Raw genomic sequence first — 15,976 nt, forward strand, 5'->3', positions numbered from 1 at the left:
TGTTATGCAGGAACTCCTACTGAGTGGCAAATAAATAAAAAATAAAAAATACTTTCTGGCCTTGACAGCCCATACATCCACACAGAAAAGCCCTCTCTGATTGCATTAAACAATTTTAAGCTCACTTTGCCACTCGAGTTGCCACTCGATTTGCCATTCACTTTATGCATGTGCATACCCTCTATTTCATGGCATGCTTTACGTTTCTACATTTCTATAGCTACATGTAGGCTGTACTAGCAGGCTGATAGACTGCGGGATAAACTTTTAATGTTCGGCTGATCCGGCTGCCAGCCGGCACTTGTGTGGATCCAGTCATGATATGCAGGAAAGCTTAACCTATATTGTAAAAGCATTACCTACTCAAAGCAAGTGTTAAGTGAGCTGGCTTGTGTAAGAGTTATAGTATTATGTAAACATCTCTACAAGCGAGCCGCTGGGATTATTGATTCTTCCAACAGAGCCTGTCTCACTGGGTTCTGAAGAGGAAATCACAGGTTACTTAAACGTGAACTCCATTATGCTTAGAATGCTAGCTGTATAAAGCAGACCTATACGCAGCAGAGAAGGATCAGTTATTAATGCAATTCAACTGACACAAAATCCTTCATATCAGAGGGGAGATATGAATCCAAACAGTGACAGTCCTCTCAAGACTGCCTTCATATTTATGATGTTTTGACATCCGGCGTCTCTGTGAAATGAGTCAAACGTGGAAAAGGAGGGAGAGGGAAGCGAGATGGAGGGGGGCGGAAAGTTTGCTGAAAACAGATTAGTCAGAAAGGGTATAGGAGAGAAAAGAGAGTGGGTGAGAGTGAGAGTGAGAGTGCAGTGAGAGTGAGAGAAAACACTTATCCAGGGACTTATGCTGAGATACCTTTTCTGATATGCCTATGTAACAAAGTTGGAGGATAAGCCACATCCATACACTTAGAATGAGTATTAAAGCTAACTTGATTAAACTTAAATAATCACACCGCATTTTTGAGCGGTGGTCACAACGCTCCTATACGTGGCCGTGTGTGTGGGTATGTCTGTCTGTCTGTCTGTCTGTCTGTCTGTCTGTCTGTCTGTCTGTCTGTATCCGTGTCTGTATGTAGCCTACAGTACCTTTTGTGACCACATATGTTAAGGGAGGGGCGCTGTTGTTCAGGCCAGGCGAGACACACACACAAACACAATATATATATAGTGTGTATATATATATATATTTATTTGTTTTGCTGTTGCGCAGCCTCCACGACCACCGCTCAGTTCACACGGGTGGGATTTTTTGTAAATATACGCCACAACGTTGTGAATGTTTGAAAACTAAATGGTGTGAATGAGGACCATCATGCTGGGATGTTACAGAGCTTTGCCATAATCAACTCCTCTTGTTTTTATTACACAACATTTACTGTTACACTATTTAAAGTATCTTTGACGCTTCTGACAATCTATGAACTCATCAATACTCGCCGACAGAGCGACACACTTCCCTTGGCGGTGAAAGTCAAAGAAAGAGACTTTCACGTACTGTATGCCAAGAACGTAGTCTCTGAGCCAAAGGTCAGGCTATGTTTCTGCCAATTTAGTAGATGTACAAAGGAGGGGAACAATGGTTCGTTCGTATCTACTGCACCTACAAGTGACATTTAATAAATGATACACCCAAAACACGCTGTATATTATTTCTACTTTATCTAGAGGGTGTTATTGTAAATGCCAGGGGTAACGCTTCCGTGGAAAGGCACTTTCAAATAAAACCATGTCGCTGTAATATTCTCATGGTCAGTGTAAATAATGTATGGTGTAAAGAGTTTTCAACATAATGCCTGGAGTGTTCAGTGCCCAGAGGTGGTTTCCTCTTTAACCATTTAACCACTTAAACCCCTCTACCCTTACTGAAAAACGGACCCGCGTTGCACGGTACTTGGCGTGCTCTTTTTCCCGATCTACACCAAATCTCTTCGGCCAAAAATAGACGATTTTCAGTACAGGCTCATTTATATTATTATTATTGTAAATTTTTCACTTATAATGACATGGCCAAAATAGGATTTCCCCAAATGTAATCTCATCCTCTCAAACAAAGAGAGCAGGTTCTTGGTCTTGGCATCTCACAATCAATTCAAAAGTGCAATTTCATTAATATTTCAATATGTGATCTTTGAATTGCGAAAGAAAAGCCAACGTAAGCGGGTTAAGACCACTTTAGTGTTTCACTTTGTGTCAGGCATTCTTCTATTATAATCTGACTAGTGAGGGTGTGAGGCTACTCCACCAGAGAATATTCATAGTCCTTTGTTCTTTTTCTTCTGGTCATATTGAAATAGATTAACCTGCTGCACCACTAAAATGGGAAAATAATTTACTACTTTTGACAACGTCCTTTTCTTTCTCGAACATTTGACCTTTTGTGAGAGTTTCGTGGCATCCCTAATGGAAGACAGACCAAGACAACAGCTCTGTTCTGCCTGCATGGCGCCAGAGGGTGCATAACTTAAAATAACTGTGTGTGGCGCAGCGGTAAAATGCTTGTCCACCCCCACGGAGGCCGTGGGTTCGAATCCACCGTGGAGCATCCGGCTTTGTTGAGCGTCTATTTTATCCGTACGCCATTGGCCCGTGTTCAGGGGAGGGAATCTGGGTGGGGAGGGTGTTATCAGTCACTGCACGTACTCCTACGGGGCTGGGGCGGTACCTGTCAGCGGGGTGTTTTGGGCAGAGTATAGGATGAAGGTTCTACATCCTCCCGGTGGGAGCTCCTCACTGGCAGGTGAGTCAGCAAGATACTGTACAACAGCAGTGACAACTGTGAGGCTGGAATTAAGGGGAACACACACCGGACACAGGCGGCTGTGCAGCGTCGCGGTATTGACGTGCGTGCAGTGCTGCACGGTAACGCCAACATTTCTCCTGGTGGGATAAAACTTTCTCCGCGCAGAAAAGCTGGAAAAATAGAACAGCGGCATATCGGTGCGGCAGGCGAGGCGGCAGACGCGCGGCTGCACGCGCCTGGCACCGCCGGCGATGTGTTTCCCTTAAATTTGCATAACGACTAAATTGGGTAAAAAAAAAAAAGATCTAAATAAAAGACTGATATACTGTCTGTCTCTGATAATGTCTCTCTTTAAAGGGGGAGTAAGGAATGTGTTTTGTTCGAATATGTTTTAAATAGCTCTATATTCCCATGGTAAACCTAGCTCTTTAGTAAACAAAATACATTTTCACGTAGCGAGAAGTCACGAAGAATACAGCATAAACACATAAAATTGGAAGTGACAAAGAAATAAACAGATGAAATTGGACTTGGAACGATATCAAATTGAAGCTGATAAATGGGTTCTCTTTCTTTGATTGGATGAAATTGGCCACCTGAAAATGTATTTTCTGTTTACATTATGTGCTGGAGAGACGGGGAGCAATGATTACTGTCACAATGTGGAGAGATCACTTTTTAACAATAAATGTTTTGATTTTACATACCACTTACAGCTAGTGGTGTAAAAAAAATAATCGATTTGGCAATGCATCGTGATACAGCCGTGCACGAGTCTGCATCAATGCAGCAACCATATAGTATATATCGTCACTGTCGGGCAGAAACCTCGTATCTCCAAGCTTCATCACACATGGCCGTCACACAAAAGTAGTGAAAACAGACGATCTACAAGCACACAACGCCTCGCAGGTGCGAGGCGTTGTGTGCTTGTAGATCGGCTGTTTTCACTAGTTTAAATCATTTTACAAATGATAAATACAAAACAAACGGTTTTGGACATACAAGGTTTCCACCCGACGACGACGATATGTATATATATATATATATATATATATATATATATATAGGGCTGGGACTTTAACTGATTAATTGCGATTAATTAAATATCTCCACTGCCTCTGAACCTTGTCATTCTCTTTTCAGCATGCAACAAGCAACCCACCTCCATCCCCAACTCCACCTTGTCTCTGTCAAGAGTTCACCTGCACTGCCAGCGGAGGTTCACCTGCACTGCCACCACCAGCGTCTAGACTCCATTGGGGGGCTCTCCCTATTAAATCTAATCCTATATGTATAATGTTAATTAAAAGCTAATCATATATGTTTAATGTTAATGGCGTCTAATGACCAAAATGTATTTCCTTATTCAATTCAATCTGTAATAAATCATTTTTCATCAACGTGATACTCTTTTATTGAACTGTAATATTGGGAGATTAGAGACACGATAAGTGACCAGTCACTTTTCCCTGTCTTTTTTCCAAGGCACATCATGACAATGTGAAGACGGACAGCAGGGGCAGGAGTGTCGCACCAAATTCTGGACCCTGGGTACTATTGAAAAATAGCAGATATACAAGCTCACAGCGCGGCACCGAGTGCCGCGCTGCAAGCTTGTAGATCTGCTATTTTTTTTTTATCGTGAAAACTTGTGCAAGTCTTTGAATATTTCAAATCCTTCTGAGGTTTTTTGAAAACACCTATGTTTCTATGTCAGTGATGCTCAAACTTTTTCAAGTGAAGGACCCCCAAAATTATATGTATTTGGCCACAGACCCCCATCTCAAAATATTTCGTTCCAGGGACCCCCCCCAGAGGCAAAATTTGAGTTACAAATGTTCGCTTAAAAAATACATATATTGAAAGATTTGCACACATTTTCACGACTTTTCAAAAACAGCAGATCTACAAGCTCACAGCGCGGCACTCGGTGCCCCAGAGCAGGGGAAATGTGTTCCTCACCCGCAGAACATCTGGATGTTGTAGAGGGTGGGGTCGTCCTCCAGAGGGGCCAGCTGCTGGAGACACAGCTGCTCGCAGCCTCCGTTGAAGCCGTCGGAGCAGTCGATGCCGATGTGGTGGTCGTAGCATCCGGTCCCGTCCTTCATGGGGCTGAGCCCTGGAGGGCACTGGGAGGGAGGGAGGGAGGAGGGAGGAGAGAGGGAGGGAGACACATGCATAGTCAGACAGGAGGTGGTGTTTTGAAAAAGGCTCATATTTAGAACAGAGGCTTCCTTAAGTTCCTTCACATGTCCTACACCAGTGGTTCTCAACCTTTTCAGGCAGCGTCCCCCAAAATAATCATATTTTAACTGGGGACCCCCACCCTTACGAGCACTAAGAGTTGATGCATTACATTTTGTATAACACAGTTCTATTGTAAAATATCAGATATACATGCTGTAAACACAAGGCGTTGTGAGCATGTAGATCTGCTATTTTCACAATTTCTGCCTCTATGATAATTCGGCCAATGTTTAATTTGTCATTTCAGAGGTATTAAAAAAGTCCTTAAATTGTCACTTTAGAAACGTGCATATACCCTCTATACACTTAAACTTTATGTTGTGTTGAGGGAGAAAACAATGTTGCACATTACGTTAATCATCTGGGGACCCCCCAAAATAATTTGGGGACCCCCCCCCAGGGGTCCCGACCCACAGGTTGAGAACCACTGTCCTACACAGTCAAATCGTTTTAAGGTCAGAAACACATGTTTTACACAAATGAAAATAAAGAGTTTCTGAGGATTACCTCTGCCGATTTTACTGTGTATTTTCCCATTGCTGTCCAAGGAAAGTCAAACCATGGCAAAACAGATGTTTTATCACAGGTATCCCTGTATATGCCACAAACATACTAATACAATGTATTGTATTAATTTTTAATTTGGAGAAATCAACGGAGATAAATGTTTGGACGTCATCTTCTCAATATGATATTTGTTTCATATATACAGCCTGTGTACTTTGTATCACTATTGCTAATCATCTGCTATCAAATATTGTCCTGAATATTGTGAAAAGTCCTTGAAGGTCTTGAGAGGCCTTAGTTTCAATCAATTCAAGTTCGTTTGTAGTTTTAAAAGACTCACACACGGTCTTCTTCCCTTCGGGGGAAAAAAGATTTATGTTGCATTTATTAGGAACACAAACAAACACACAGAGCTTCATCAGGTTATCTTGATAAGAAGATAATCCTATAGTGAAATGTTACTTTTCCCAATAAATATCTTTATGCAGGCGTCTATAATAGGGTAATTATGTTTGTCTAGAGCTAATCTGACAAACGGTGCCGGACTGATCAGTCAAAAAATAAGTAATAATAATAGGCCCAGGTACGTGCAGAGAATGTTAGAGAGGCCGGGGCTGAAATTTTGAAAATAGCAGATCTCCAAGCTCACAACGCACCACAGCACGACGCGTTGTGAGCTTGGAGGTCGGCTATTTTCCGTGCTTGATACCAAACTGAGCTAAGCATAATCAAGTCAATACTGGAGATGTGGCGTAACAGCATGGATTTCTACACAGAGAGGGCAATTCTTTCAACATAAGATGCTGCATTCAAGTTCAGGAGAGTTTGGACATGGCAATTTTCTTGAATGTTGCCTTCAGGAATGCATTTCTTCCACCATAGCAAAAACTGCATTCATGGTCAGGAGAGGGCACTTTTTTACAGACGGATAAAAGGGGCTCAAGCCTCCTTTGATGTCTATGTGTGCCTGAATAGGCCACAGAAGTGTCTGTAGGTGTGCAAAAGTTGAATCTGTTTTATAGTTTTAAAATATTGCCACATTTCACTCCATGATATAATATCCTGGGAATGCAGCCCCTGCTCAACTCCAACTTCAATTTAATACACCTGAATACTACATCCATGAGGACATGTTGTAGTTTAGGATGTCACTCCCATTTCATCATCTAGTGCTGCACGATGGCAACAAAAGGCCATAATGACAGACGAGGGAATCTATTCTCGTCCTAGTCAAGCATATGTGACAAAATTATCAGTCTGAGTTTCAATTTACATAAAGTCCAATGAGCATCGGCTCCATATACTTGATAATGAGTGAAATGAAAGCCTTTGTTCACGGAGCGGGCGCCTCCGTGGTGGCGCAGTGGGCATCTCTTCATCTCTCCAATGAGACGGATACATTTCACATGCTAATTGGACCGCGCTGATAAACCCACAGAAACCAATCTAACAAAGGGACGACATTTTGTGAAGTTTTGCAGCGTAGTTGACAAACTTCCCGAAAGAAATGCGGTCTGTGCTGGGGTGCGTTCACCAAACTTAACTTCACCTCTGCGCTGGAACTTCACAAAAGCCTTCCCTGATGCTTCCTATTTAAGAATATATGTTTTCTGTCCCGTATTTCTGAGGCCTGACAAGCCAAATTCACATTATGTTTTCTGCCAGGTATACTCGTTCAAAGGGCACTTTGATGGAGTGGATTTTACCTGCAGGTACTTGCCTCAAGCAATATTGCATCAGAACAATATTTTGTGTTATCTTTTTACTATAAGACTATCCAGGCTCAACTCATATTTTGTTCTATCTTACATATTTCTGATAAAATAATAAGGTCTCCACTGTCCATCTTGTACAGTAGTATACACAGTACATACATCTTCTTGTCACTCTCTCATTGAGGTTAATAACAAACAGAAGAGATGGCACCTTTCTTTTCCAGATTGCGATAACAGTGATCTTGGCAGAAAATCCTACAGAGTATATCAAATGATAATAAGTTCTGTTTGATTTACTTAGAAGGGATCATACTACAAATACTGTATATCTCACTGTCTGGGCCTCATCCAGCCCAATTAATTTCCCCTGACACGCATGCACGCACACACATGCACACGCACGTGCATGCGCACACGCAAACACACACATACACACACAGCAAAAATAATACAGTTGAATCAAGGACATGTCCTTCTTGATGAAGGATGAAAAGGTACCCTCCTTGTTAATAATTCAATGTAGCCAATATCCCCCTGTGGGTTTTCACCTTTCAATATGTAATAATATAATTGTATAATTCAAGTCAATGGCAAGGCTGAAATCTTGACCAGATATGGAGATGACAACCCGGTAACTGACATCACAGATGGTCGATGTCACAGACCAGCTAAACGAAGCCTGAGATCCACATGAAGCCACAAGCCACTCAAATATCCAAACATCACAGAGCCAATCTAATCTAGATTATGATGTCATATCGTCACTGTCGGGCAGAAACCTCGTATCTCCAAGTTTCAAATTTGTACGTTTTTATTTATTTTTATTTTTTTCGCGAAGCAAAGCCCTGCTTCATCAGACAAGGCCGTCGCACAAAAGTAGTGAAAACAGCAGATCTACAAGCACACAAGCACACGAGGCGCTGTTTGCTTGTAGATCGGCTGTTTTCACTAGTTTAGTTAATTTTTTTAATGATAAAAACGAACGGTATTGGACATACAAGGTTTCCACCCGACAACCACGATATATAGCATGATGTCATCATGATATCCAAAACCAAAGATGCTAGACATAGTAGTTCTACAATGGGCAGATGGAAAGAAATTTGCCATTTGTGATTTTTGTTTCAATATAAACTGTAATAAATCACTCAGATGCCTGAAGAAGTTCAATGACCTAAACTTTGCCTCAAGTCGTTTATTCTGAACATTGAAATAAAACCTTTGGGAAACATTGTTCTGTAAGATATGGGCACTTCATGCTCTGATGAAGACTCGTAGCCGAAATGCGTAAGTGTTCTTTTTGGTGTGTGCCAATAAACAAGTGGAAATGTGAGTAATCTGTCCTCCACTGATTTACATTTTTGGATGTGCTACCATTTTCAGAATTTAATTCCAACTTTTTTTTATGGGCACTTCAGTGTTTCAATGTCTGCCATTTACATTGTGGACCGGTATTTGTCTATTCATGAGAATGCGGGTACATTCTACTCTCTCTTGTTTTAGGAGAGAAGTCTCTCCGTTTTGGGTAGAAACTCTTGTTTATGCAACGTTTTCCCAGCACTTGTTATCTGTTGAGGATCAGAGTGCCGTGTGAATTTTGTCTGAGCAATTTCTCTGTCAGGAAAAGTGATTTAGAAATATTCTGCATTCCTCTCGCCTCGCAATTCCTGCTTGGGACTTTTTTTTCTGTCGCAAACCGTGACTTTTATTTCAGAACTCTATACAATGCCTCAATTGCAAGGGGGAAACAAAGTCACATCAATTAAGGCCTTTACAATGTTGCAAGTGCCGGAAAATTGGCTTCCTTACAAATGCAGCACAGTTTCACTACATCATTATAAGCTCTACTTCCCAAATAGTTTGCACACAGCAGCCTCTGCATGAAGCCCAGGTCAAAGTAACATCCTCTCACCCTCAAAACAAAAGGACTGCTGTATATGCACAGCAGCCATATTGGAAAGAAAGTGCGCTTCTTCCTTACTTCCTTGAGTTTCTTCATAGGTGTTAGCAATGATACTAATGAAGGCTCTGGTCCGTTCTGGTCAAACAGACTCAGAGTCAGGGTGCTGATATTGTGCATGCTGGCTCCCTGGAAACCCTCTGCAACACCAGTGGGTCTCAGAGTGGTTTCCAGGGACCCTCGTGGATCCTTGAGTGGGCTCCAAATGGCCCTTTACGGGTGTGTAACTCTGAGAGAGTACACATGGATTCAAATAGACCCTTATTTTTATTTATTTAGAGAAACAGTGCTCTAAAGACTTAGAGCATCCCTGGAGGTGGTGCTGCAGCACAGTGTTGCCATGGCTGCTTATTACAAGCGACTTTGGGCTTGTTTTTCTAGACACACAGATGTGTATTGTTAACACAATTGAAAGAATAAGCATATTCTTTCTTTTTCTTTTTCAATATATTTGTTTTGAAAACGTTTTAATAGATCAGAACTTTGTAGCGTGTTGTGAGCTTGTAGATCGGTTATTTTCAAATGGCCGATACATGCGGTATACAGGTTTTAAGCCTAGTCACTGCTTTTGGGCTTGTTAACATATTAGACCTGGTTGCTTATTTCTCTCGTAAAAATCTGGCAACACTGGTCACCAGGCCCACCGTTGCACACACACACACACACACAGTCTCACTGGGAGGCAGCAGGCAGGAGACAGTGACATTGTTTATGCAGCATTTCATTTCATTTCCCCACAGTGAGTCACACAACAACCGTGGGTCCACTGACTCAGGTGAAACTCTCTCTCGTTCTCTCGTGTCAGTGGTGACTGGTGAGGGAATTGGATGCTACAGTCTACATGGCCCGAAATGAACCATCAAAAAAATAAAAACAAAAGTAACAGGCTACAGCCAGGGTGTCACAAGGGGGGGGAAAGTGGGACTGGGTTACTAGGGCCCAAGGTGGAGGGGCCTCAATTAAGCGAACATTTGTATCTCAAATTTTGCCTCTGGGGGGGTCCCTGGAACTAAATATTTTGAGATGGGGTCCGTGGCCAAATACATATAATTTTGGGGGTTCTTCACGTGAAAAAGTTTGAGCACCACTGACATAGAAACATAGGTTTATCAAAAAAGGATTTGAAATATTCAAAGACTCGGTGTCGCGCTGTGAGCTTGTATATCTGCTATTTTTCAATAGTTAAAGCACAAAATGTTAGTGAATCCTTGTACCCAGGGCCCAGAATTTGGTGCGACACCCCTGGCTACAGCCCTGAAACAGGAGTTGAGCCCACAAACTTGGCACACACTGTCAAGAGGCAGAGGGATTGTGTAACACTATATTATTATTTGTTCAAAACATGACTGCAGTTGAATCGATGTTGGGTTATTCATAGATGAATTAGCAATGCCTCTCGTCTTTGTCCTGGAACCCTGCTTTGTGGAGAACGTGTTGGGCGGTTGATCTTTCTTTGTTTGTTCGTATAATTGTTTGTCTATATGACAGTGTCATGCAAGAAGAAGGGGCAATAGCAATCTACAAGATCACAATGCATAGTGATGAGACACATTGTGAGCTTGTAGATCTGCCGTTTTATGTATATTTCTTTATTTATCTTGAAAAATGCCTGTAATGACATGCCCAAAAGAACGACGCCAGTTTGACAGTGGTTAAAGGGATAGGCCTATTCCACTTTCAAAAACTTTTGGTCACCGACTTTAGCAGCTAATAACACCAATTCAGCTGTGTCTCAGAAAGGGTTATCATACCAAAAAACAGATATGAGCTTTTCAAAAATGCATGGTAACCTTGGCACCTTTCGGAGAGCGACATCTCGTATGGCCCATGGACTATAACCCAGGGCAAGTAAAGGCCGGGCTTGTCATCAAGTTAAACTTTTGTTCTATTTAAAGCAGTTGAGTTGGAGGTCAAGGACATGGCTCTGTGCTTTGCAAAGCGACTTAACAAAAAAGAAAAAAACATTGAGAGCTAGTAGATCTGCCGTTTTATTTATTTATGTATATTTCTTTATTTATCTTGAAAATGCCTGTGACATGCCCAAAAGAACGACGCCAGTTTGAAGGTGGTTAAAGGGATAGGTCTAATCAGGATTTTATGAACACCATGGACAGTTTTTAATTTGCTTGATTCAATATTTAGATATCTGATGTAAATGTTACCAGGACCTCCAGGCCCAGGGCCTCTCCCCATACACACCCATTGTAACTTCAAACTCCCATTTTAACCATGATAGATTCATTTAAAACACCCATTATTTTTTTCTGGTGACTCATATTACCCTCCTAATACGTGAGCAGGCCGTGTTTTTTCAATAACTTTTTTCATTTATTTTTAATAATTATTTTTTATATTTCATTTTTACCATTTTCCCAAATAATTATTAAAAATAAAAGAAAAAGGTTATGGAAAAAACACGGCCTGCTCACATATTAGGAGGGTAGTATGAGTCACCAGAAAACATAATGGGTGTTTTTAATGAATCTATCATCTATCTATAAATGCGACAAATCTCTGTCTGTCTGTTTGTTTGTTTGTTTGTAATCCGCGTATCTCGAGAACCGTTCGTCCCACCGGCTTCAGATTCGGCACGCGCGTTCCCCGCCGCCGCGCGGAGTGCAGTGCCAGGCCTCGACCCGACCCGACTCGCGGTTTTCCGAAACCGGCGCGAAACGTTCGGAATCTCCTTATGCGGAGCTGATTGTTGACATCAGGCTGTTCCGGAGGAAATCGGCGCAAGCGCTGAGTCATTGTGACATCACTTCATAAAAGGCTCTGACATCACGTACGCCACATGAGTCAACACAAAATCTCTGTGAATGTGTATGTATGTATGTAATCCGCGTATCTCGAGAACCCTTCTTCCCACCGGCACGCGCGTTCTCCAGATATGGGCATAAAGTCTGACATCAGAGTTTTCCGCAACCGGTACTGTGTGTGCAGAGATCTTCATATATGGGCATAAGTGGACAAAGACAAACAGATGGTCAAAACGGGTCCTATGACAACAGGTATATTGGGGTTTGCATTAAAGGGTGGGGCATTCATGGGGTTTGCATTAAAGGGTGGGGCATTCATTCCCTATTTCAAATTCGGCACGTGCGTTCCCCACCGCAGCAGGTAGTGCAGTGCTCGGCCTCGACCCGACCCGACCCGATACACGATTTTCTGGAACCAGCACGAAAGGTTCGGATTCTGATGTCTGACATCAGGATTTTCCGGAACTGGCACTGTGTCTGCATAGATCTCCATATATGGGCATAAAATGGATGCAGACAGACAAATACAGATATCTCCATATATGGGCATAAATGGACACAGGCAAACAGATGGTCAAAGATCTCCATATATGGGCATAAAGTGGACGCAGACAGACAGATACAGATATCTCCATATATGGGCATAAATGGACACAGGCAAACAGATGGTCAAAACGGGTCCTATGACAACAGGTATAATGGGGTTTGCATTAAGTTTGTCTCCTCCTCCATCTGTTTGTCTGTGTCCCTTTATTCCCATTATGGAGATCTCTGTATCTGTCTGTGCCACCGACTGTGTTGCAGACACAGTGCCGGTTCCCCCTTTAATGCAAACCCCATTATACCTGTTGTCATAGGACCCGTTTTGACCATCTGTTTGAAAAAGCGACAGAAATCTCATATATGGGCATAAAATGGACGCAGATAAACAGATATCTCCATATATGGCATATATGGGCATACAATGGATGCAGAATCACAAAGATCTCCATATACGGGCATAAAAGGGACACAGACAGACAGATACAGAGATCTCCATATATGGGCATAAAATGGACGCAGATAGACAGATATCTCCATATATGGGCATATATGGGCATAAAATGGACCCAGAACTATAACTGCAGTGATCTCCATATATGGACATAAAATGGACACCGACAGACAGACAGATATCTCCATATATGGGCATAAATGGACACAGGCAGACAAATGGTCAAAACGGGTCCTATGAAAACAGGTATAATGGGGTTTGCATTAAAGGGCGGGGCATTCATTCCCTATTTACATTGTTCCGAGTTGGCCAGGTCGCCGACTAGACGCTGGGCCGCCCGAAGGGCGGCCCAGCTTCTAGTGGTTAAAATGGAGTTTGAAGTTACAATGGATGTCTATGTGGAGAGAAGCCCTTAAGCTGTTTCCCTGTTGAAAGTGGAATATCCCTTTAAGTCTTCCCTGGGTTTCATATGTGTTTTTCCTTTGGAACCCATTTCATGGGGAAAAAAGGTAGGGTTTTGGACATACAAGGTTTCTGCCTGAGCGATATTATATTTAATATAGGGCCAGCAGCAGCGGCAGATCTATGAATCATCTAAGGAAGCAACCCCTAGTTCAAGAGGCACAATTCTTCAGCCGCAGAGCAGTTTATTTATATTCTGACACGTTAAACGGGGGTAAAAGTGATATAAGAGGACGGCTCCTTTAACAGCTACACCCACTTCATACAGGCTAAAGAGCACTGGAAGCTGTTATCCTCTGGTGGAAAGTAACTACATCTACTCAAGTACTGTACTTAAGCAGTTCTGATTTCTTTCTTACTTTACTGGGTTATTTCCAATTTCCAGTACTTTTACTTCTACTCCAATACATCTCAGAGACGAATATTGTACTTTTAATCCACTACACAGTTATTTGAAAACTTGTCTTTAGTTACTAGTTATAGATTGATTTTGGATAGATTTTAACGTTCTTTTACTAGTTTTTAAAGTGATCCCTGACTAGTACGACAAATATGTCTTAATACATTATAATTGTCCTCTATAACTACAATGTAAAATTAAAAACACCTTCAATATTTTATTTCTTCTAGAAATAGCTAATCTTTCACTCAGTAGGGGAAATGCCTGTCGCAAGTTGATGATGTCATAAATGTCATGTGTCATTTTTATGGCATGCATGTGCAAAAAAACAAAACACAAACACATTTGAAATATTGATTTGATGCTCATATTAACCATAGGAAGCAGGGCAGGAAATTCACGGCGGCCACGACGGCCATGGCCGTCGTTGCCCCTCTCTTTGCCGTGTGCCCCTCGAAAAATTACATGCCCAAACGGCCACAGTGGCCGTGGTGCCCTGGCGCCCACAGCAGTCCGTTAACTTCATTTCACCGTTTTCCATCTGCACGATTTTCTGCTTATATGACCAGTAGTAGATTCGATTTATGCTCGTAGCAGCCGCCGGAGTCCCGCGACACAGTGTTTATACAACACAAAAGCATCACCGGGCTAAACGGGAGTTAAATCTAACGCAGCCTGTTGAATAAATCCGGATGTGCGAACGAATGCCTTCAAACGGAGCTCTGCTGCTAGTCTGTCTGTATTTCACGACAATGTGCATTAATGTCACACTGTCATTGGCTGCACCTGTGTGCTGTGCTAGTTAGTTTTGATAATATGAGACGCCAGCTTTCCAGTTGCTCACTGCATGGACGGACACATATTTGTCTCCCGTTGTGTCCAAGCAAGAGAGTGAAAGTTTTTCTCTCTCTCTCTTTCTTTTTTTTTTCAAGCCGCTGCCTGCTGTGAGTGCCGTGCCGTCAACACAAAACGAGCTGTATATCCAATGTGCTCTGTGTTGCTAAAGCTCCCCTTTAAATCACATGTTTGTGCAAGAAAGAAAAGATTGTAAATCCGTTGATCCAAATGAAGACTGAGACTGTACAGCAGCAGCTCTGCAATGAAGCGCAAAGTAGGCTACGCTGTTACGTGTAAAACAATAGGGTGAAGTCAGATAAATTGGGACACTTTTTGGAAGCGCAAAGTATAGGGTGAAGTCAGGTAAAATGGTCTGCTTTTTGGTAATTGGCCTAGGAAACTAAGAAAAAGCAATGTGTGATACTGAATTAGTTTTTATGATTAATAAGGACTGTTGTCAACATGTTTAAGTTAAATTTATGTAATAAAATAAATTAGTTTTGATCCTACAGCTTTTGAAAAACAGCCTAAATAGGGCTAAAGTGGTTCATGTATATAATAATATTATAATTTATATATACAAAGTAACTAGTGACTAAAGGCTATTCAAAATTACAATAACAAATTAAGTACAATACTTAATTAAATGTACTTAGTTGCACATGGAAAAACATAAATAAACAGCTTTTTGATATTTATTTAATTGAAAGGTATTACATTAGCCTAATTAAAAATGTAATCTTCCTTAATGTTTAAGCTAAATTAATTATGACTGGCGTTAAAATTATTGTTTTAATTGATGGCCTTCCTGCCCTGGCACTTGGCCTTTGTGCCCTCAAAAATTTGACAACACTAAAGGCCAACTGGCCTTGCCCCTAAAATGACGAAATTCCAGGCCTGATAGGAAGTATTAAGTTTGTTTTTATTTTCACATGCATGCCATAAATTCCATAGGGATAGATCAGACTTGACATTTATGACATCATCAACTTGCGACGGGCATTTCCCCTATTGAGTGAAAGATTAGCTATTTCTAGAAGAAATAAAATAATTGAGGTGTTTTTAATTTTACATTGTAGTTATAGAGGACAATTATAATGTATTAAGGCATATTTGTCGCATTAGTCAGGGATCACTTTAAAGCCTAGCACCTTCATATTTGACAGATTCCTTAGAGAAGTATGTCCCAGCCCGCCCCCTCAGGTCACTTGGTGCTGGACTGCTGACGGAGCCATCAATAAATGGCAAGAAATATGGTGAAGCTGCCTTTGGTAGCTATGCACCAAGGATCTGGAACCCACTAAGCACGCCGTCTAAAAGTGGTCTAA

General features: G+C 41.6%; 1 protein-coding gene across 1 annotated transcript in view; it reads right to left on the reverse strand.

The window, feature by feature from the left end:
* The window catches only part of astn1 (astrotactin 1), a gene marked incomplete at both ends in the record, with an annotated part of 673,839 nt that overhangs the window by 351,357 nt on the left and 306,506 nt on the right, over positions 1 to 15,976 (reverse strand). The window contains one exon of the mRNA XM_080725574.1: positions 4,730 to 4,896. Within this exon, the coding sequence (XP_080581700.1) occupies positions 4,730 to 4,896 (167 nt within the window). The remainder of the gene's footprint in view (positions 1 to 4,729; positions 4,897 to 15,976) is intronic.

Source organism: Nannobrachium achirus, assembly GCF_963921795.1.
Source record: "Nannobrachium achirus genome assembly, chromosome: 5".
NCBI classification, from domain to species: Eukaryota; Metazoa; Chordata; class Actinopteri; order Myctophiformes; family Myctophidae; genus Nannobrachium; species Nannobrachium achirus.